The sequence below is a fragment of the Doryrhamphus excisus genome, linkage group LG15 (assembly GCF_037039965.1).
Source record: "Doryrhamphus excisus strain RoL-2023G ecotype Guam linkage group LG15, RoL_Dexc_Guam_v1.1, whole genome shotgun sequence".
In the NCBI taxonomy this organism is placed as follows: Eukaryota; Metazoa; Chordata; class Actinopteri; order Syngnathiformes; family Syngnathidae; genus Doryrhamphus; species Doryrhamphus excisus.
This window is the reverse complement of record NC_136371.1, coordinates 7,593,937-7,616,808: the sequence shown is the minus strand read 5'-3', so window position 1 is coordinate 7,616,808 and position 22,872 is coordinate 7,593,937. Positions and strand designations below refer to the sequence as shown.

At 42.0% G+C, this 22,872-nt stretch overlaps 1 protein-coding gene across 1 annotated transcript; it reads left to right on the top strand.

The window, feature by feature from the left end:
* The first annotated feature begins 10,767 nt into the window (after positions 1-10,767).
* rnd3a (Rho family GTPase 3a) lies at positions 10,768-21,651 on the top strand. Its single transcript, XM_058051891.2, has 5 exons — positions 10,768-11,052; positions 11,238-11,325; positions 17,910-18,019; positions 18,708-18,842; positions 18,927-21,651. Exons 1-5 carry the CDS (start codon positions 10,879-10,881, stop codon positions 19,173-19,175), a joined length of 756 nt encoding a protein of 251 aa, XP_057907874.1. The 5' UTR covers positions 10,768-10,878; the 3' UTR covers positions 19,176-21,651.
* The last annotated feature ends 1,221 nt before the right edge of the window (positions 21,652-22,872 follow it).

Here is a 22,872-nt window from a genome sequence, read left to right as displayed (position 1 = left end):
TATTGAGAAAATGTAAAGACAGGACACATTATCGATACTGATCGTGATTATAGACAGTGCAAAGACGTATTTGAGAATAAACAATGTAACTATATATAAAATAATATAAGCTCAATAATACGCTTATTCCATCTTTTTGCGTGTAATTGTGCAACATAACTAACCTACGACAGTATTTGCTCTCATGCTAATCTAAATCCCTCCTGAACAGGTACAGAACACGAGGGTGCACTTCTCATGTTTGGCCACAGGGTGGCGGAGTTGTACTTCTAAAGCTATTTACCGGAATTTAGAGCTGTTAACCATACAACAAATTGGCTTCCCAGAATTAACTACATACAATTATTTTTTCTAATAATGCGAATGCATTGATTTAACATATCTTGAGCGCTTTTTCTGATTTGTTGAGTTTTGTTTTGATCTAAATAATGGTTGAGTGAATTATTTTCATTCACCAGTATAGTTCAATGCCATCATGTGATTTTTATGGCCATATTTATTTGAATTTCATATTTTATCTGAATTTCACAGGTTTTACACAGTTTCACTCAATATTGCACATATTTAACAATTTAATTGTATTTTTTAGTAACAAAAGCACATGTGGGTGGCTTTAAACGCCACTGAATTAAACAATTCAATGATAAAACAGTAGGGGGCAGTGTGATGCTTTTCTTGTACTGTAATAGTGCCGTCCTAAATAAATAATGTAACATGATTAGAACCCAACCTTTTCCGTCAAAATAATTGAGTTATTATGTAAAAAGAAGCTCATTACAATAACACACACAGGCACAATCACTCATCTGCTACACACACACACACACACGCTGTGTGGCCCGTTGCTATGACAACATAGTGGAAGAGGTTGCAGTTCAGCAGAGGTCTTCAGTACGATGAATGCATCCAGGAACATGGGGGAGTTCCTTTTATTCGAGCAGCTTTCATGAAAAACATTGGATAATTTGCACGCTGACTCCATTTAGGCTAGCAAAGCAGGGTCAACACCAGCTCTGAGGGCAAGAATTGTTGTTCCTTAATAGATGACAGCATGCAGGCGGGGCCGCAATGGTACTCTAAGTGTACAGCCAGCACAATATTAAGAAAATATTTACAAAAATAAGTGAAATATTTTACATGCAATGACAAAAAGGTGGAACCTACTGTTAATGTGTAATGTATAATCCTGGCAAATCAAATTCTGTCATCTCCTCCTAAGGGGTGGAGGAGTGAGATTTACTGAACGTATATGTAAGTCATGCCCACCCCCACTCCCCACTTTTGTCGGCCCTCTATGACATCATCACTAGCTGACTCTGTAGGTCTTTGCAAACTATAACACAGTTCCACCATAAGTCTCTGCTTTGTTTATTTCTAATTGAGTCCAGCTGCACAATAACCCACCATGGAGCCAAAAATAGCACTTTGTTAAAAAAGTATAAACATCTTAGTCCTGTGTTTTATTTGGATTCTAATAATAAATGTGTCGGTATTGGCAATTGATATCGTTTAGAAAATCGATACCGATGGTTAACTACGAAGCGGCAGGCTGACCTTCATGCCAGTCCCAATGTTTATCTGCCAGTCAAGATCTGAAAGCAGTCATGAAGCCAAGATAGGCATGTGGAGGCACAGCATCCAAAAAGCACTTCAACACGGCTTCTGTCTCTCTCCAAACCACTAATACTTAGAGATGAGCCGCGCACACGCCAGGAAACCTCCAAGAGAACGATGTAATGATTTGATTAGCCGGGCTCAAGTCCTTAGCGTCTCCTGGAAATGTCAGCAAAATCATCAAAGTGGCCGTCTCCTTCATAAAGCCTTGATGAAAGACATTCCCAGCATTCTGGGCCTTCCATGTTGCCCGCTCACAGGCACAATATCTCGCCATCTGCACAACATTACCACTTTTATGGCGCTTTCATAAGTGGAGACAGACCCAAAACAGGAGTGACATTTCCCCCGCTGAGCTGTACCACCGAGACTGTGCTGCAGAAATGTCTTGCACATAACATAATATTACCCATCCTCATTGTAATTATATGTCGCATGTAGCATTACTGCACATTTAAGTGGATCATCCATGCATATGGAAAAAAATTATATTTGTGCAATGCTACCCCCCAAACCAACTGTAGAATGTCCTACAACTCAATTCTACTCACAATGTCCATACTGTGTTTATTTTGGGTAAGGAATCGAACAAAAGCTGTTGTTTGTGTAGCATTATAGAGTGTGCATTCATGTGTTCCCTGCATTCATGCAAATGTCAAGCTCACCTGGAGTTGCTAATAGCTATTTTCTACCACAATCAATAAGTCTAACAGAGTTTTTTTAACACAAGTAGTTCAGCATTTCCACTACTATGTTACCACTTACTTACCACGGTAAGTCAGGAGTAAAAATGTATTAGAAAGTGGGGTTCAAGAGCTGTCCAGAAGTCCTCGGGAGCACTTGGGAGTGTCAGGAGGCGGGCCCATTCCGCTGTTGGTGGGATAAATTAAAACAGACTATTTTGCCGGGAAGCAATAAATCCAAGGAAACACAATTAGAATAGGTGCAAATTCTGGAAGATCTAGAAAGGTTCCTGTGGATCTGTTCTAAAGGAGTCCACAACTCAATACAACACGAGTAGTTCAGCATTTCCACTACTATGTTACCGCTTACTTACCACGGTAAGTCAGGGGTAAATATGTATTAGAAATTGGGGTTCAAGAGCTATCCAGAAGTCCTCGGGAGTACTTGGGAGTGTCACCAATCACAGCGGAATGGGCCTGCCAGGAGGCGGGCTGTGGGTGGGATAAATTAAAACAGACTATTTTGCCGGGAAGCAGCAAATCCAAGGAAACACAGCTGGAATAGGTGCGGATTCTGGAAGATCTAGAAAGCTTCCTGTGAATCTGCTCTATAGGAGACCACAACTCAATACAAAGTGCCGAAAATGAGCATAATAAGTCCTCTTTAAGTGCCAAAGTGGCAAAATTGCAATTTCAAGCCTTTTGAAATAATCATATGAAAACTCTTCTTTTATAATGTTTATAACTATATAAGTACAAGTACATATAAGTATAAGTACAAAAATACTTGATTTTCACAGAAATTCAACAGAAATTGATTAAATGAACAGCAATAAAGTATTACTGTGCAGTCAAACTTTGGGTTTAGTACCCCGTTTTCATCAGAAATTTTTGATAACATTTTTCCTTATTTTTCCAACATTACTGCCGGCAACAATCTGGTGTGTGGTATCATTCATCGGAATCAAGTGGCCCAAACAAAGCACCGTACAACAGCGTACAATCCAGAAAAATTTCCGGCATCATATCAATATTCCGTTTGACACCAACAAAAATAAGCAAAAAGCTGCACCTTTATCGGAATGCCCAAGAAAATAACAACCTGGTGATGTTTTTGTCATTCTGCAGACCCAATCCATACGTTCTTTCTGCACTCAAACTGACAGATATGATTATTGTCTCTGCATGTGGCTCATTTTGGGATGCTAATGAAGACATCATTTCACGCGCCATTAAGTGCTGAACACGCACACACACAAACCTCCCCGAAGAATCAGGTCATCCCCGATATGATTCATCGTACAGCCTATTAAGCGCACACACACATGAACGCATTTAGTGTGCCTCATTACATCAGTGTGTGTATCCACGCCTGAACAAAGCAAATGACTGATAGGAGGCAACTGGCGCACTTACTGTACTTGAACGCGCCATTGCCTTTCTCCTCAGTGCCACGCCGTGCCCTCTCCGCCCTTCAGCACATTGAGCCCAGGATACGAAGCTAATGGTTTATTAAAAGAAAATGTCATGCGTTAGAAAGCCGGGAAGGGGGGCAGCGGTGGAGGTGGGCGGGGGTTCCAGTCAGTCGTATGCATCAGAAACCTCTGATAAAATAATAAAATATTATTTTGGCTGATGTGATTTAATCTGAAACACACTTTTTTTTTTTTTTTAGCTAGAACATTGAAGTGTCCTTTGATAGGTTACTCATGACAACTGGTGACTTCTCCAACCTGGCCCTTACGTGACCCTCAGTTGGAGAGCACTTCAGGGAACATGAAGAAATATTACTGCTCAAAAGGATGACATTTTCGGGATTTCCATTGCCACATTCCATTGGAACATATCTGTATAATAATTCTAGTGGAGGATTCCTCTTCTACTGACACTTCATGAAGTGTATTATGCTTTTTCAACTTTTCTGTAGTTAGAATGTTGTCTTCTCGTGTTAAACCATGCCAAAGTTTCAGATAATGACATTTGCGCATTTGGAAGTGAGCCCCAAAATAAATTTGGAATGGCTCAAAATGCTCGTTTCCAGAGGGCATTGCAAAACTGTTTCTTACTATGTTACCGCTTACTTACCACGGTGAGTCAGCGGTAAAAATGTATTAGAAAGTGGGGTTCAAGAGCTGTCCAGAAGTCCTCGAGAGCACTTGAAAGTGTCACCAGCGGAATGGGCCTGCCAGGAGGCGAGCTGTGGGTGGGATAAATTAAAACAGACTATTTTGCCGGGAAGCAGCAAATCCAAGGAAACACAGCTGGAATAGGTGCGGATTCTGGAAGATCTAGAAAGCTTCCTGTATATCTGCACCATAGGAGTCCACAACTCAATATAACACGAGTAGTTCATCATTTCCACTACTATGTTACCGCTTACTCACCACGGTAAGTCAGGGGTAAAGATGTATTAGTGGGGTTCAACAGCTGTCCAGAAGTCCACGGGAGTACTTAGGAGTGTGACCAATCACAGCGGAGTCGGCCTGCCAGTATTGTGATGTCACAGAGGAGAGGGCTTCCTTATATGGGCGTGGCTGTAGGCGCGATTCACTCTCTGGCCTCCCCCAAGCTCTGCTTCTCTTGTTTACGATGCTAGAAATGGCTCGTAAGGTGGTTGGAGTTCCTGATTCCCAACCAGCAAACTGAACACGGGCCAGTATGCAGTCGGACTAGCCGACAAACTGTTCTTGAGAAACTTCAGGCTCTTCCGGATCGGATTGAGACGCCAACAGATACAGCTGTATGCTAAAAGCCTGTTTATCAACTCCTACAAAGTTGCGTTCGCAGCTAGCGGTACAACAAGTCCTTTTAAACTCTCTTGAGTGTGACCAACCACAGCGGAGTGGGTGTGCCTGGACACGGGCCGTGGGTGAAATAAATTAAAACAGACTGTCACGGGAAATACAAAATCCAAAGAAATATAGCTGAATAGGTGCAGATTCTGGAAGAACTAGAAAGCTTTATTTGCTGGTTATTGTGTGTAGCTGCTCTATAGGACTCTACAAGTTCATATAAATGGTATAATAGGTCCGCTTTAACATACAAGCTGGCAACATGACAACCGTTTGATGGTTTAAGTGGAATTCAATGGATGTTTAAAGTGGGACACAAGCACATAGCAGCAGATTGTATGACACTTTTACAGCCAATCACAGGGCACATATAGACAAACAACCATTCACACTCACATTCATACCTATGGACAATTTGGAGTCGCCAATTAACCTAGCATGTTTTTGGAATGTGGGAGGAAACCGGAGTACCAGGAGAAAAGCCACGCACGCACCGGAAGAACATGCAAACTCCACATAATTTGACTCGGGTCTCCTAGCTGTGAGGTCTGCATGCTAACCACTTGAACACCGTGCAGCCCGGTTTATCAATATATTTTCATATAAAACCTCTGACCTTTGATTGATTGAGAGTATTTGTAGTATTTTGTAGTATATGAAGTATTTGACCCCAAGAAAAAGATAACATTGGATTATTCTGATTTAGCTGAGTGGGCAGTGGGAAATAACACGGTTCTATGGTCCTCATCGTTGGTTCCACCTAAAACAAAAGTAACCAAATAAGGCTCCGTGAGGCGAGAGTTCATTTTTGTGAGTAAAAATGACTCCACACAGAGATGGCCGAAAGTGGGATTGAACCCCGGTCTCCTAGCTGTGAGGTCTGCGTGCTAACCACTCGTCCGCCGTGCAGCCCCAGATAATATACAATACAAATAATTCCAGGTGTGCTGTTAGAATTATAAGTGTAAAATAGTCTACATGTATCAAATATACAGTCTGCCATTCATCTGTTGACCTTGGACCTGAGAAAGAGGATCTACTAGATTACCATCTCTGCTCAAGTTCAAGAATCTACCAAATGCTGTTTTTTCAAAAAATAATGAAGATTTTCCGATAATTCCTGTTGATGTATTCACCAGGAAGTACCTTAATAGGTTTGTTACAGCCGTTGCATTCCTATCTGGTTCAGTCCTTTCATTAACTGCTGTCGCTAAGCAACCTTGACGGCTGCACTTAAAAGCTTGTGGAGGCGTGGTCGGGAAGAGTTGGCGTTTGTCTGAATCCTCATGCGTATAATGGTTTTATTTCATGTGCTCTACCACCAAATTAAATGCATTTTCCGAATATGTACGGTGCAGCCAATATGTTCCAACTTTGAAGAGAACTATTTACTCTGCACCCTTGATGTTTGTTGGCGTTGTGACTAATCTTTGAGGGAATCCTTCTGTGTGTGTATATGTTGTGTGTGTATATGTTGTGTGTTGTGCGTGCCCTGACAGTAAATGTCACTGCCCTGCTGATTGTATGTACATGGACAGAGACTACTGTGGGGCAGCGGACCCACTGACCTAGACTCGTCACACACCTCAAGCCCTGCTTGGCCCACGGGTAGAAACCACATCACAGCTGGCTTGAATTATTTTATTTGTGACTCATTCGGTTTCTATTGCAACATTTCAGCAAATCCATCTTATCAAGGGCTCCGGGAAGCTCTCGGGAAAAACAACGAGTGTTGTTTGCTACAATGAGAGACATGCTGATAGTTCGTCATTGGAAACTCCAGCCTTGCTGTAGTTTGATTTATTAGCATCCCTTTTTGTATTGATAAGTCTTTTTTTTGGCATGTTAGCTAAAGTCTGCTAAGTGCAACATTGTTGTGTTTTCTTTGACTTTAGAATGCAAACCATTTAAGTAACTTTTGTCAACATTTTATGAGATACTGAAGGTATTAGCTCAATTTTGCTAGCTAAAGATAAAAGCAAATACATTCATTCATTCATTCATTTTCTACCGCTTTTCCTCATGAGGGTCACTGGAGCCTATCCCAGCTGTCTTTGGGCGAGAGGCGGGGTACACCCTGGACTGGTCGCCAGCCAATCACAGGGCACATATAGACAAACAACCATTCACACTCACATTCATACCTATGGACAATTTGGAGTCGCCAATTAACCTAGCATGTTTTTGGAATGTGGGAGGAAACCGGAGTACCCGGAGAAAACCCACGCATGCACGGGGAGAACATGCAAACTCCACACAGAGATGGCCGAGGGTGGAATTGAACCCTGGTCTCCTAGCTGTGAGGTCTGCGCGCTAACCACACGACCGCCGTGCCGCCAAAGCAAATACATAGTCTCACAAATAGAAAAGATACTTATATACACACCCACACAAAAAAGGACTAACGTGACATCTGAGAGTTAAGGTGGAAACATCGAGGAAAAGCAGAATGTTCCAGACGCCTTGATGCCCCAGCAAAGGAAAAAACGCCTTGATGCCCCAGCAAAGGAAAAAACGCCTTGATGCCCCAGCAAACAAACAAAAGGGGAAACACCATGAAAGCGGTTCAAGCAAGGGCAGTGGCGAAAGCTGATTGGTCTAGGACTCCAGCCTCAGGACTCCAGCCTCGAGTGTATAGAAGGCCGGGTAGGGAAAAAAAGGGTGCTTTGTTGCAGCTGTGCTGTAATAAGACCTGCTTACTTGTAGGCATACAGGGACTACAGATAAGCCCGGACGCCTGTATTAGGTATTGTTAGGAATAAACAATCTGGTTCTCATTCTATAATTTGGTTCTTTAAGATTCCCTTATCCTCTATTCAAAACCCACATAGAGTCCTCAGGGGAAGGATTTCTACAATACTGAATTTGGGGTACCAGTCCAGGGTCTACCCCGCCTCTAGCCCAAAGACAGCTGGGATAGACTCCAGCATACCCGAGACCCTAGTGAGGATAAGATAATAATAGAAAATTATGGATGGATTAATTTGTCAGTAAGTGCAACCCTCTGATCCACCCCCCACACACCCGGGGTCCAAAGCATTTATTGTCCATCAAATGATAGTCGAGGCATTGAGCTAAAAGCCTGAGCTGTCAACTCAACGTCCACCATGTTTCTTAAAAGGAAAACTAGCCCATCATCCACAATTATTATGTCAAGTGTTTTAATAGTGGCTTTTATAGGCGGCATTGGATCCCCTTAAATGCATTGCAGTCTATTTTTATCTGTTTTTATATCATTAGAAAAGAGAAAGATGTGTGTTCATGTCACAAGGATTGTGGATGATTGAGGACTAACTCCTTATATTTTGACTAAGCTGTACGGCACATAAGTGGTTAGCGAGCAGGCCTCACAGCTAGGAGACCCGAGTTCAATTCCATAGGCATCTCTCTGTGTGGCCACAAAATTCACTCACACGTTTGTAATGCATTTCAGCACACAAATTGAGCATACCTGACGCTTCACAGCTGGGAGACCCGAGTTCAATTCCACCCTCGGCCATCTCTGTGTGGAGTTTGCATGTTCTCCCTGTGCATGCGTGGGTTTTCTCCGGGTACTCCGGTTTCCTCCCACATTCCAAAAACATGCTAGGTTAATTGGCGACTCCAAATTGTCCATAGGTATGAATGTGAGTGTGAATGGTTGTTTGTCTATATGTGCCCTGTGATTCGCTGGCGACCAGTCCAGGGTGTACCCCGCATCTCGCCCAAGGACTGCTGGGATAGGCTCCAGCACCCCCTGTGACCCTCTTGAGAATAAGCGGTAGAAAATAAATGGATGGAATATTTTGACTATTATGACAATTGATATGCAGATACTAACCACCAAGATGCAACCTCAGCATTTCTGTTCATGCGGTGACGCTCTGTGTCCTCTGCTTGTGTCTTGACTATCGTCCTGTTTGTGTTTGTATATTTGGACGTATATCTGTGGTAACAATAGAGATTCCCATAAGCCAGGACTGTTATTACCCAGGTGGTAAAGCTCTTGCATCAGCTAGAATTTAAATGAGGTCAAAATACACACGTGGTAGATAGATGGCAGCCAGATAGCAGAGTGTCAAATCCCCCACCGTCCCCCAGACTCCTGGCAGCGTCGTGTCCTGCGGGCAGCAGAGCTTCCACTCAACAGACGGGACTCCAACCTCCCAGCCTGCAGGGTGGAACTGTGTCTGTGTAAAAAATGTCACATCGAGAGTCCAGACATTGTGCAGCAGAAGGAAGAACTGATGCAGAACACTGCTGTTTTCTCATTTTTGTAGTATTAGCGCCTTGTAGGAGGAGGAGGGGGGAGTGTGGTAGCCTCAAGGCTATCAGAAGGAGCTTTGGGACCAGAAGTGTCTCTTCAACAGAAAAAGCAGAATGTAACACATTGGCAATTCTGAAGGGGAATTTCTTGTCATGTTAATCACCCTCTTCTAGAAAATAGAAAATGTGTTTTCTCTAAAAGAAAAAAATATTGCCTGTGTGTGTGGTGTGTTGTTGCCAGATAACAAAACAACAATTCTCACAGGAAACTAGAAAGCTGCCTTGAAGACACATACGGAACCTGGGCCTGGGTTCACAGGGTTCAAATATGGACTTCTCAAAGGCAATTTGTGTGTAGCGAGGCAACACGATCAATAACCTGGCTCTCAAGGTTCCACCGGAAAGCAGCTAAAGGGTTCAATCCCAAATGAACAAAACATGTATAAAGCATGTTTCTCTGTAGAAATTTCTCTGTAGATTTCGTTTGTGTTATCACTACTTTTAGATCAATATTATACATTCATTCATTCATTTTTTTTAGATCAATATTATACATTCATTCATTCATTCATTCATTCATTCGCGGGGGGTGCTGAAGCCAGCTGTCTTCGGGGTGAGAGGCGGGGTACACCCTGGACTGGTCGCCAGCCAATCACAGGGCACATATAGACAAACAACCATTCACACTCACATTTGGAGTGGCCAATTAGCCTAGCATGTTTTTGGAATGTGGGAGGAAACTGGAGTACCCGGAGAAAACCCACGCATGCACGGGGAGAACATGCAAATTCCACACAGAGATGGCCGAGGGTGGAATTGAACCCTCGTCTCCTAGCTGTGAGGTCTGCGCGATAACCACTCGACCGCCGTGCAGCCCCCAATATTATACAGTTACAGCATAAATCTAATAAATATGCAGGGTTGACGTGCGCAATTATTAAAGTACACATCTATATATGACACATGCTCATATATACATTATCATGGAAAATCTCAAATTCCACTTTTAATAATCAGGAGATTACGATAAAGCTATTTTTGCGTTAGTGTATGTTTCTCTTCCTTGTATGGTCATATCACCTGATTTTAAAAAAACGTAGACTATTAGCAAAGCAGGAAGTGAACAAATGTAACAGTTACTGATTAGTAAAAGTACCAGATGGAGGGGTAGGATTTAATAAGCTTTGCTTCTTCCTACTCCTTTTGGACATGTGGAACTGTGAACTGATTATGTGATGCATTTAATTGTAATCTAATGCATGTTCAAATGAAATAAAACCATTCCCATTAGCATTGTACTTTATGTAGCGCCAACCAGACGGGGGCGCTATGACGGTCCACTTGCTAAGGCAGTGTGCTTAGCAGAAGGGCCGAGGCAGGGGGAGCCCGCCTTTGATTGGTTCCCGGCGCCCTATAAGAGCGGGTTGGCGTCGCCGCGGTCTGCTAGCAGCAGGCGTAGACATAGAGGAGCGACTAAGAAAGAGGCGGCGTCATCGTCAACATCATCATCATCATCCATTTACAAGCTAACGTTGGACTCTTTTATGTTTATACCCCGACGGGAATCAATGAAGGAAAGACGGTCGTGTCAGAAACTTTCCGTGAAACCCGCCATGGATCCCAGTTCGAGTGTGAAGTGTAAGATCGTGGTGGTGGGAGATAGCCAGTGTGGGAAGACTGCGTTGCTTCACGTGTTCGCCAAGGACTGTTTCCCAGAGGTGAGACCTTATAGCACCATTATGATATCATATTATATTATATTTGTCAACCTGAATGCTCCAGTTAACAATCATGATGCTGACTCTCACAGTACAGTGACGTCTAAATTCAGTGATGTAAGGCTTGCAGTGATTCCCAATAGTTCTTCTTATGCTAACATAAAACTGTGTTTTGGTCCTGGCAGAGTTACGTACCCACTGTTTTTGAAAACTACACAGCCAGTTTTGAAATCGACACACAGAGGATTGAACTCAGCCTTTGGGACACGTCAGGTAAGAACACCATTTATGGCCATGCTTGTGTTCCATTATATTGTTAATCACTGAAACACTAGTCCATCATTTGTTGAGACTGGGGCTTTTGTAGTAAAGACAAAGACAAAGCAAAACACATGTACTACTGTATTTTTCTGTGTTGTTGTGGTCTTAAACCATATGGTATGACCTCGGAGGACCCCACTGTGACACTATGAATAGGAATGGATGAGTTGTCCCTGCATGCATACACAACTATTGCATATAGGTCAAGTTTGGTATTTGTTTTGATGAGATGTTCTCTTTCACCACACATAATAACGTGTACAAAGTCTTGCAACATGCAACTATTTTTTTAAGCTCTTATTTGCTGGACTTTGCATTCGGGGTCTGCAGCATTGTGTTTGTGTGTGTGTGCAAACAACCCCACTCTCACATCCATCAATGCCGTAACAGTGAATAGCACTGCAGTCAGTCCATCAGGCGCAATTGGAGCATATGTTGCATGTGCTATGGGGGGTGGGGGGGGTCCTGGAAGTCCAAATGGGTGAGGCCAAGCCGACAGCCAGCTGTTGCTTTTCTCAGGTTTGGAATTCCTCAGTGGTCTTCAGTCACTTTTTTTTTTTTTAGATCTTAGAATATTCATCTCCCTTTAAATAGACTAGACTACAAACGCAGGCGAATCCCTCTTGAATCAACAAAAGCAGCGTAGGTAGGACATATTTTCAGGAGGGAAACGGGAGAAGAAACATCTGTCAAATATTGCTCACATTTGAAATTCCTTCACGCCCACTGTTTGTGTGACTTGTGAAAGGCGAGGGGAGAAAAGCCAGAAGTATGTTTTACTGCACTGTGTTGGACAGTTGCCGGGAGCCATTTTTCCTTTTGTCTGCTCCATAAAACCATGTTTGCATCTTTTGAATGTGTTCCCTAAACCTGCAGGCAAGCCTGCACAAACTTGCAGGCAGAGCCACAGCCAATCCTATTGATCCATTATGGGCTTCGTCTGGTGTGTGTGTGTGTGTGTGTGTGAGCGAGGGAGACCCCGGTGTGCACTCAAACAAAGACCAGCAGGAACCTAGATATAGAGCATAGTAAAACCTTACTAAAAGCTCTATCTTAGCCTTACTCCCCTTTTAGAAAGCACCTAAACACACACCCCTATGGTAGGGGGTCTTTGTTGTGCCTTAGCAGGCAACCGAATAAATAGTGTGTTTAACACTAGAGTGTGTGATAGGTGTAATTTAAGTCATTGAGGAAGACACCTAACAGTTGCATTGCTTCCATTTGTCCACCCTGCCGTGTTGTGTCAGGACCTCATTTTAGCAGCCTTTATTTATTTTAGTTTGATTAAACACCTGCAGTCTGAGCCCAGGTCCAAGTAGAAGATGAGCCTCCCCACTAAGCATCAAGTATTTCCGGGAACGTGCTCTCTTCGCCTCTCAATAGCCATTGTTTCATTGGATCACATTTCGGGGGTTTAGCAAATTTGAGCTGCATGTTTGGCATTCCTTAGGCTAAAGGTTTCCACATCATTCCAGGACAAAGAAACTCATTGTACCCAGCAGGGTAAATGAAAGACCCAATCTTCAGGGTTTCAGCTAGGATTTTTTTTTTGAAGCGGTGGTGGTGGGCTGCATGGGAAGCAGACGGGCGCTGCTGCAGCAGCACATTTTTTACAATATATTTAATACAACCCACAGTGAATTTAAAATGGACCATACAATCCCTTCACCCTGCAGCATAAATCCAGTCCTTGCCATGACCTTAGACGTGATAAGCAGCATAGACAATGCATGGTTAGATGGATTAATTATTAAAGATGACCTATTATGCTTTTCCACTTTTCTGACCTGTAAACGTTAAAATGTTGTAATCTAGTGTTAAATGATGCCAAAGTTTCAGATAATGAGGTTTGCGCATTTAGAAATTTGGGATAGCTCTGAATGCTCTGTTTCAGAGAGCTTTTTCCAACACTTGCTGTTTGTGATGTCACAGGGAGCCAGGCTTTTTATATGGGCTTGCAGTTGTTTGCTATGGCTGCCAGGAAGTCTTTCTACAAGGCTAGCTCGGGCATCAGTGGTTGGAGTTGGTGATTCCTAGCAAAAGACAAATATTCTGTGTGGGTTATTGTGTGTAGCTGCTCTATAGGAGTCCACAGCTGGATACAAAGGGGTGAAAATGAACACGATAGTTCCCCTTTAAGGATTGACTGTCTATCAACGTGACCTATGGGGATGCATTCTTTTTGGGTCCTGATGGCCCTTTGTGTCTGGAGTTGAACAAGGGCTTATACAGTATAAGCTCCATGGGCTTGGATTGCTTAACATGCCTGTCACTTTTTCCACAGGTGGTTTAACACATCTATATATGTACACACACACACACTTGGACGCGTTTCTTTTCTCAAGTATGTGAGCTATGCAGTAAATCAGCAGGTCTTTCCATACCTCAGCGGTGGCTTAACACAGGATGGCCTGAAACATCTCTGCTGCCAAGTAGGATGTCATAGAATATTTTTGTATTCCAAAGTAGCACTAAAATAAATCAGGACAGTTGAGATAAGATGGTTGTCATTGCGGTTGCTGTGGATGGAAGCAAGCCTGAAAAGAGAGGCAGGGTTGGGTGTGTATCTTCCTTCCAGATTTAGAGGTCCTGTGAGAACAATGACAAGAGCTAATTACATGACCGTCACCTGTGTTTGTTTGTTTGGAGGCTGTCGCACTGTGTACACACACACACACACACACACACACACACCACTATACATGCTTGTTTGCCCAGATGGTTTTGATGATGTACATTGAGGATTTAACACATAAAACAAGTTCTATCAGGTACAAATCTTGGAAATTCACCTCAATACATTTTGGTAATGGTAGTGGTTTAATTTCATTTGAACATGCATCAGATTCAGTTCACAGTTCCACATGTCCAAAAGGAGTAGGAAGAAGCAAAGCTTATTAAATCCTACCCCTCCATCTGGTACTTTTACAATCAGTAACTGTTACATTTGTTCACTTCCTGCTTTCCTAATATAGTTTACGTTTTTTTTTGTTGTTTTTTTTTATCACGTACCGAAGTACGAGGTGATATGACCATACAAGGAAGAGAAACATACACTAACGGAAAAATAAATAGCTTTATCGTAACCTTATTAAAAGTGGAATTTGAGATTTTCCATGATAATGTATATATGATCATGTGTCACATATAGATGTGTACTTTAATAATTGGGCATGTCAACCCTGCATATTTATTACATTTATGCTGTAACTGTATAATATTGATCTAAATGTATTGATAACACAAACGATAAAGAGAATGTTATGCTACATTTTTATATTTAGTTTTAAGTTTTTTGTTCCCCTTTTACTAATATGAATTATTCTTATTCTCACAAAATCTCTAAATCCATATCCAAAAAGCTTCTAGCTGCAGCTCCATATTTTTTCCATTTTCACTTCCTGTAAAGTGTAATGGCCAGACACCAGACAATTTGTATCCCTTGTCTTGTCAAGGTTGTGTGTGTGTATGTGTGTGTGTGTTGTTTGAGTGCTTTGTTCAAAACATTCAATTTTATTGAAGAATGTCAAGCGACTCTGCAGCTGGCCCTTTCAGTCACAGGGTCTTATTTTCCCAATGATTGGTTCCAGCAACTGAGGGATGGAGAGAAAAAAAAACAACAACTTTCATGTGATGTGAGGCGGTTGTGATTGAAAAAGACAGCCATGAAAGATGGGAAATAAATTCCTGCCTAATTCCTCATTGTCATGCAGGGAGAACGATGACGGCTTTTTGCTTAAACACCTATGGATGTCTTCACTGTGCAATCCTCGTGTGGAGAGTTGTTGGAAAATAACAAGGCTGGGCACTCCCATCTGAAACGCATTATGTGGAGAGCAAGACGTGAAAAGAATGTTCTGTTCTGTGTAGTTTCTGGCATGACATTGACCATGTCGGCATTCGCTCGCTCGCTCGCTCTGGGATTCATAATGACTGTGGATTTTGGGACACACAAACATGTTTTCCACCCAGCAGTACTAGTTTGTTGAGGCTGTTTAATTAGTTAAAAAGGTACCAAAGTAACTTTCAGCCGCGATGTCACATATTTAGCGCCCTGATATCAGTATAGAAATACAATATCGGTAATGGATATTTTCCCATCAGTATCGGGAAATGAGTTTTCAGCATACAGTTTTTCGGACTTCTCTAATTTTTTCCCATCAGTATCGGAAAATGAGTTTTCAGCATACAGTTTTTCGGACTTCTCTAATTTTTTCCCATCAGTATCGGAAAATTAGTTTTCAGCATACAGTTTTTCGGACTTCTCTAATTTTTTTCCCATCAGTATCAGAAAATTAGTTTTCAGCCTACAGTTTTTCGGACTTCCCAAATTTTTTTCCATCAGTATCAGAAAATTAGTTTTCAGCATACAGTTTTTCGGACTTCTCTAATTTTTTCCCATCAGTATCGGAAAATTAGTTTTCAGCATACAGTTTTTCGGACTTTGCTAATTTTTATAGAATCAACCTCCCGGATAAACATCTGTGGAAACACTGATACAAGGGAATGCAGGCTTACAATCAGAGTACAGAGTCCCTCAAACAACGGATATCCCCGTAATATTTTATCTTAAACACACACATTCTATGTGTGTCTAACTACTGCCAGGTTTGCACCCTAGACCACAGAGAGATTGATCACAGGGCATATGCAGTACTTCTGTTATAAATACTGTATTGTGGCTCTGCAAATCCCTTTTATGGGGCGCTAAGGATAAAAATGTTTTTTTTGGGACAATTATTTTTAATTAGACCTCTTGCTGCCATTCATACAAGGTTGAAGCCTATCCGTTTCACACGTCTAATCTCACAAGTGGACTCATCCAACACATTTTCCATGACCCTTTTTACATTTTCAACCATTGTGTTGTATCTTTACTTGTGTTGCCAGCTTTATAAGAGAATAATGGCTATGCTTTCAGAAATGTATACTGCTGTACAAGCTGCACTCCCTATTCCAATATGGCTGTCTACATAGGATGTAGTTTGTGGTACATGTAGCCATTGCTACTGCCAGTTTTCCAGTCAAAAACAAATCATTAGTGATTTTGTATCGCACCCAAACAAAAGGCAATGCAGTCCTACCCACATCCCCCCCGTCTCTAGGTGACTTTGGCTCCATCAACGGGTCAGGCTACTTTTATTCGTAAGCCGATGTCAGTGTTTTATTTTGCATGGAAGGAAGCATGAATTGTTGGAAAAAAGTGTGAACCCACCAAGACTGTTTAGATGAAGAGGGCAAGATCTGTGTGTGCATTCCTGACTGTTCAATGTTTGAAAAAGGACCTCCCAGGGGAGCGTTCAGTTCCCCCAAAACAAAATTCCCCAGATTTTTTGGCAGGCGGTTCTGTGTGTGGTCGGCCATTGCTTGTCATCTGATCTTGACTCACCTTGACATTACGCGCATGCCCCCCCACCCCCCCAGCGCTTCCTGACCATGATGTCTTGCCGGGAGATAGGGCGTCGCCTTCTCATATGGCTTCAATTTGAGAAGGGAGTCGTTTCCTTGCTCTGAGGTTCTGTTTCTCTGCAGAAGGATCTTATAGTCAGCACTTTTTTTTTTTTTTGCATTATTTGTTTTGCGCTCCCTGTTGCTATGGAATATGTCATGACAATTTCAAGTGCATTCCTTCATGCATTCATAACTCAAGAATGAACTCAAATGTGTCTGATACCGACTGATTTCCTGCTGCCTTACAACACTGATCTACGTTTGGATAAATATGTAATTATCCTTTTGAGAAATGTGAATATTTTTTTAATTTACTTAGTTATCCATGATAGCAGACCTAATATCTTTGTTTAAGCCAAAACAAGATATTCATACACATTGACTTTGACTTGGGGAAAATAGTGGTGTTTTTTTCTTGTCTTTTCTGATATGTTGCGGACCCAATCACTATCGGCATTTGCTTTATGGTCCAGCTGTGGCCTAACCGAATATGCCATCAGATTAATCGACTCGGTATGATCATGAATGTATTTTTGTGGAAACTAACATTTTAAAATCTTCTATATCTGAGAAAAGAGGCTGAAATTTTAAAATGTTTTTTTAAAACAGAAAAAAATCTAATTAATTAATCAAAATAATTGACAAATTGGTTTTAGTTGCAGCCCTAATTTGTATTCTAGGGAGTTTTAGTCACCCGTTGCAAATGTATCATGAAGAATTATGCAAATTCGCAGATTGCGTGAGTCATTTACCAGGCCCTGCACCCGACTACACCACACATAGATTACAGTCCTGTGTGAATAAAGAATGTGTGTGCTGCAATTGAAGGTGGCCTGCGTGCAGACAGTAAAGCATCCCCACCGTCAGGTTTAATATTCTCTAAAGGATGAATTAAAGGCTGCGTTTACACTTGTTTCCAGAAAATGACACACGCCATTTTTCAGTTCACATTTTGGTGTTTGTTCACTTTGGCATTTTCAACATTGGCTGTGGATAGTTTCACAGCCTGACTGCATTAATAGACAGAACTTCAATTTCCAATATACACAATACAAAGTGTAAGTAAATGTATGTTTGTCTTTCAGGGTCGCCCTACTATGACAATGTCAGGCCTCTTTCGTATCCAGATTCCGACGCCGTGCTCATCTGCTTTGACATCAGTCGCCCGGAAACGCTTGACAGCGTATTGAAGAAGGTCAGTTGACTTTCATTAAAGTGTCTGCTCTTTAAGCCCCTCCAAATGTGTCTTCAATACACGGCCTTTGGGCACGTTTGATGCGCAGTCAAGAAGGCTGCATTCCATTAAACTTGTTCAAAGGTCTGTCAGGTTGCCATGTGACTTCAGTGGCTTTACATGGCTCAAAGAAGGAAGTGACGTGTCCGGACTGAACTTGTGAAGATGCTGTGGTTTATGTCTGCTGATTGTGGATGTTCAAGCTGACGACCACATGTTGATGCTGGCCATCTGACTAGTGGCGTGTCTACTACAGACATTTCTTTAGTGTCTGTGGAAGGTAACATTTCCCACAGTCACAGTCCGTGCTTCAAATGACCTGTGTGTGTGTGTGTGTGTGTGGTAAAAGACTCATTGGGCATTCAAACTTCCTCTTTGGATGTCGGTGAACTTGATCCCCAGCCTGGGTCATGGTGGCCTGAAGCTCTTTCAGCCTCAGATTAAAACCCCTAGAGAATTTCCATCCATCATAGAGCAACTATTGTTGTCAGCAAGGAAACATTGGGATTATTTGTAGAGGAAGTTTCAGTTCTGACCTTTGTACCCCAAAAACCGACCTCAACCTTTCACAAGTAAAAAAGGAGTGGCTATTTCAGATGTCATTTAATCATTTCCATGATGATTGAGAATTTTTTTATTTTGTCCACAGTGGAAAGGGGAGATACTGGAGTTTTGTCCGAACACGAAGATGCTTTTAGTGGGCTGTAAATCAGACCTGCGCACCGACCTGAGCACACTAGTTGAGCTCTCCAACCACCGGCAGACACCAGTGTCTTATGACCAGGTACAGATGCTTTAAATGACACCCCTAACCTAACCCTAGCCTTCTGTCTCTCTGACCTATGTGATCTTCTTCCTCGGCACGCAGGGTAACAACATGGCTAAGCAGATCTCGGCACCATACATCGAGTGCTCTGCTCAGCAATCGGAGAACAGTGTGCGGGACATTTTCCACGTGGCCACGTTGGCCTGTATCAACAAGAACAGCAAAAACGTCAAGCGTAGCAAGACCACCCGCGCCACCAAGAGGATCTCACACATGCCCGGCAGACCCGACTTGGCAGCTGTAGCCTCAGACCTCCGGAAGGACAAGGCCAGAAGTTGCTCTGTCATGTAACTGCTTGGACCGACGGGGATTAGACTGGAAGGAATAAGGACTCAGCACAACGTAAGCAGGAAACGATGGGGCAAGTCTCCTTCCTGCGTGAGAAAGACCCCTTTTTTGTCTGGGGAGGGGATTAATAAGCTTCAATTCATGTACATGTTCACGGAATTCTCTGCACCAATGACAAAAGTAGCATCCCACTCAGCATGGCCCCCTCCCCTGCTGTCGAGGAAGCCATCTGTCAGCATGATACCTGCTCGGGAAGTGGGCTGCTTCCTGTGGGAGAACAAAGCCCACGCAGGCCACGCCCACAGGAAGTAAGCTGAGGAAGTGATGTCACCTGGAAACGCACAACATCTGATATTGTGATGAGGTGATAGGTGGGAGCGGTCGGTGCCCTTGTAGTTTACGCTGCGTTCTTTGCTCAGTGCTTCACAGTAACTCACTTTCAGTGAGGTTCAATTATTGTCCCTCAAGCCATGGCGGGGCCATGATGAACATCTCAGCTCTGCACAAAGTACGTTGTTTGCTCCCCCCACATCCCCCGTCTGCGATATGGTGTCGGTATAATGTGAAGTCACTGGTGTGTATCTGTGTCACTGTCCCACGTTGAGCTGTTTCACAAATTGCATGTCTGCACCAGGGATGGGCGAAGACATTTTTCATATCTTCATTCCAAGAATACATCATATTCGTACAAGCCAGTGGGTGGGCGGTACACCAGACACACTGTGAAGGCTCGTAATGTGTTGAAAAAAATAAAATAAAAATGATTCTGGTGGTTCCAATCCGGGTTACTGAGACTGAACACTTTTTTATCCTGGAATACATTGTCACAAATACATCTGACTTTTATTTCTGCTGGTAATTTGGGACATTACTAACTTTTACCAGTGCTTGTAAATTTGGTGCTCAGCCAAATGTAACGAGCGTAAATGTATCACCTCTGGGATAAAGGGTTCAGACAATGCCAAACCAGTACACTACATCTGGAACAGTTCCAAATTGATATTTATCTTAAAAACATAAAACTTTACTCTGCTCCGTTAGCTGTAAATTGGCTCGTCAAGCAGTTTTGCTCTGATCAGTGAATCAGACGATGGAAAAATGCTGACGTTATTGAGGCAAATTTGAAATCTGATTAAAGAAATAGCCCCGTTGCTAATGTAGTTTAAGGAACATGGGACAGCACTCTTGGTTCTCAAGGTCCTGGGCAGATTAGATTGGCATGGCACATAAAGCTAAAATCTGATTGGATAAAAACATCATAACGTACACATACCCTACTGCGTTCAAGAGAAGAGAATATAGACTGAACAATTAATAAAATGGAACTAATTCTGAAATTTTAAGTAGTAAATGTAGGTCAGTGTTTAGGTCAGCAGAAAGGGCTTTGCTGGCCCTGACTGCACGCCACATCGACATTCCAACAATAGTCTGAGCTAATCCTCTTCACGTTTGAATGGAAAAGCAAAAATACTGCAGTCTGCAGGACCTTCAGTGTTGAAATATGTGCGTGTCAACATGAGAGTTGACCATCTCCCAAAGGTACCAAAGATAAGAGCAAGGGGACCTCCCTACATCTCAGCTGTCAACACACTAGTTGCGTTCGAAGACTGTCAAGTGCAAGTCCAATAAGCCTCCATTTCATCAAGACGTAGCGACTTTTTTAACCTTTTTTAAATGTCATGCTCATCCCTTGCGTGCACCAAATACGCCATGAATCTGTGAGGACAGTTTCATCCATCTACGCATCTGCGATGGGTTCATGAAGTGGCCCGTGTGATACATAGTAACAATCAGGAGACAGATCTTCTGACAAAATACAATTGAACCTTTCAGCCTCAATCAAAAAGCTCTTTGTTTGGGACATGTGAGAACATACACTAAACGACTGTACCTCCCTTCTTAGCCACCATGCAACTATGGAAAGATTGCCAAGCTTTCAGTCAGGTTTAACAGCTTTTTGACTTGAGACAAAAGCCAAACAAAGCTGTTTCCTTTTGGTCTTCTATAGACTATGTCCACTATCCTTAGCAGATTTTGCAATTATTTTTTTGTTGAATATTTTGACCCTACTGTGAAGGCATCACAGGTCAACTTTCCAAGTCAAGGATTAGAGTAGCTGTTCGGTGAATGTTGCCTTAATTTACAGCACGGTTAACTAGGTTATTAGTCAGGATGCATAATCAATTAAAGAAACACTGTTTTGTTCTTGTATCATCTTTGGTTCAAAAGCCCCTCCACCTTCTTAGTCTGTGTCAAAAGGTCAACAAATGTGCTGATGGCCTGTGTTGGAAAAATGCAATTGAAGTAACAGGTAATGACGCACTTATAATGTAACTTTGTGTCTTCAGTTTTATGTTGTTCTCTGACTGTATTTTCATGTTTTTGCCAAGGACGATGTCAATGTTGTTGCCACAATATTTATTGAATTCTATATTTTCCTTTTGAAATAAATGCAAATTAAATTGAAGGGATGAGTCTTTTTATTAAATGGAATCATGTGATGTTCCTAAATGGAACTGTTTAAGCATGAAACGAATCAATCATGACCACTAGTTTCTAATTTTAAGTAAAGAGGGTATTGTAGATTACAAGTAACTGAAAATTTGTGTTTGTTTCATGTATTGGGATTTTTGTGCTTTGGTTATTGGGAGTGGAAAACAATGGTCTGTTACACCCTTAAGTGGACACTAGTCATGTATACATGGACCCAAATATTCCAATTGCATTCGGTTTATTTGCTCAAACGGAAAAAAAGGGAACCTTTGTATATACCTCATTCCAAAAAAAAAGTGCCAATCCGAATTAATATACTATAATCGGATTCACAAAGGTGGAATATTACTTTCCCCAATCAGATTGAGGTATCTTGTAACTGCTTAAACAGAAAGTTGTCAGGGTGTGTTCATGTTTTTCTTCTTCTGCTGTTTATTGGCAGTTGGCAAGCAGCTTTCGTGTGCATTACCGCCACCTGTGGAACAGTTCTATACTTTATTCACAAGTCCAGTTTTATTAAAACATGTCCCGAGTTTAATTATAAAATATTAGCAAGATGGAATTTTATCTTTTCCTGTTTAAATTTATCCCGGGTGCGTTCTTTTAGCGCATGCTCAGATTTGACGTAACATGCAGCTCGAGACATTCTTCAGTTTTAAAAATGGAGGCCAGCAATCGGCACTGGACTGCTGTGGAAAATTTGTTTTTAATCCAAACTATTTTCAAGACTGGACGAACGAAAAATTCACAATTATTCCAACAAGTTAAAAGAAGTCGGTATCACGTGATGTTTACGTTTTACTGTGCATGCCCCATTGACTATTCTGTTTGATTATAGCAGTGCATGTAGACAAGAGATTGGAATATTCCTTTCCGTGTATACCATTGTTTTCGGAAAGGTCATTCGGAAAGAAGAAAAACTCATGTAAACGTGGCTATTGATTGGCTGTCGTGATATTGCGTTTGAGGTTGTTTAGCATTAGCTGGAAGGCTTCCGTTATGTTTGGCAGTGGAATATTAATTCCTCTTGTCACCCACTAAGTCGATCAAAATGATAAAAAAAAAAATACCCCGGTTAAAGAAAAAGTGGAAATCAGTGGACCGGAGGAAGGCCAAAACACTCACAAAAAAAAGAGCGCATCAAATGTTCCTTATATACCCGCCCAGCCCTGCTGATTACTCAGACCTTCAGCTGGGAGTGGACACC

Coding starts and splice junctions, on each gene's coding strand:
- rnd3a (XM_058051891.2), top strand. CDS start 10,879: ATGTTTATACCCCGACGGGAATCAATGAAGGAAAGACGGTCGTGTCAG. Junction 11,326..17,909: donor CAGCCTTTGGGACACGTCAG/GTAAGAACACCA, acceptor TTTGTCTTTCAG/GGTCGCCCTACTATGACAAT. Junction 18,020..18,707: donor TTGACAGCGTATTGAAGAAG/GTCAGTTGACTT, acceptor TTTTGTCCACAG/TGGAAAGGGGAGATACTGGA.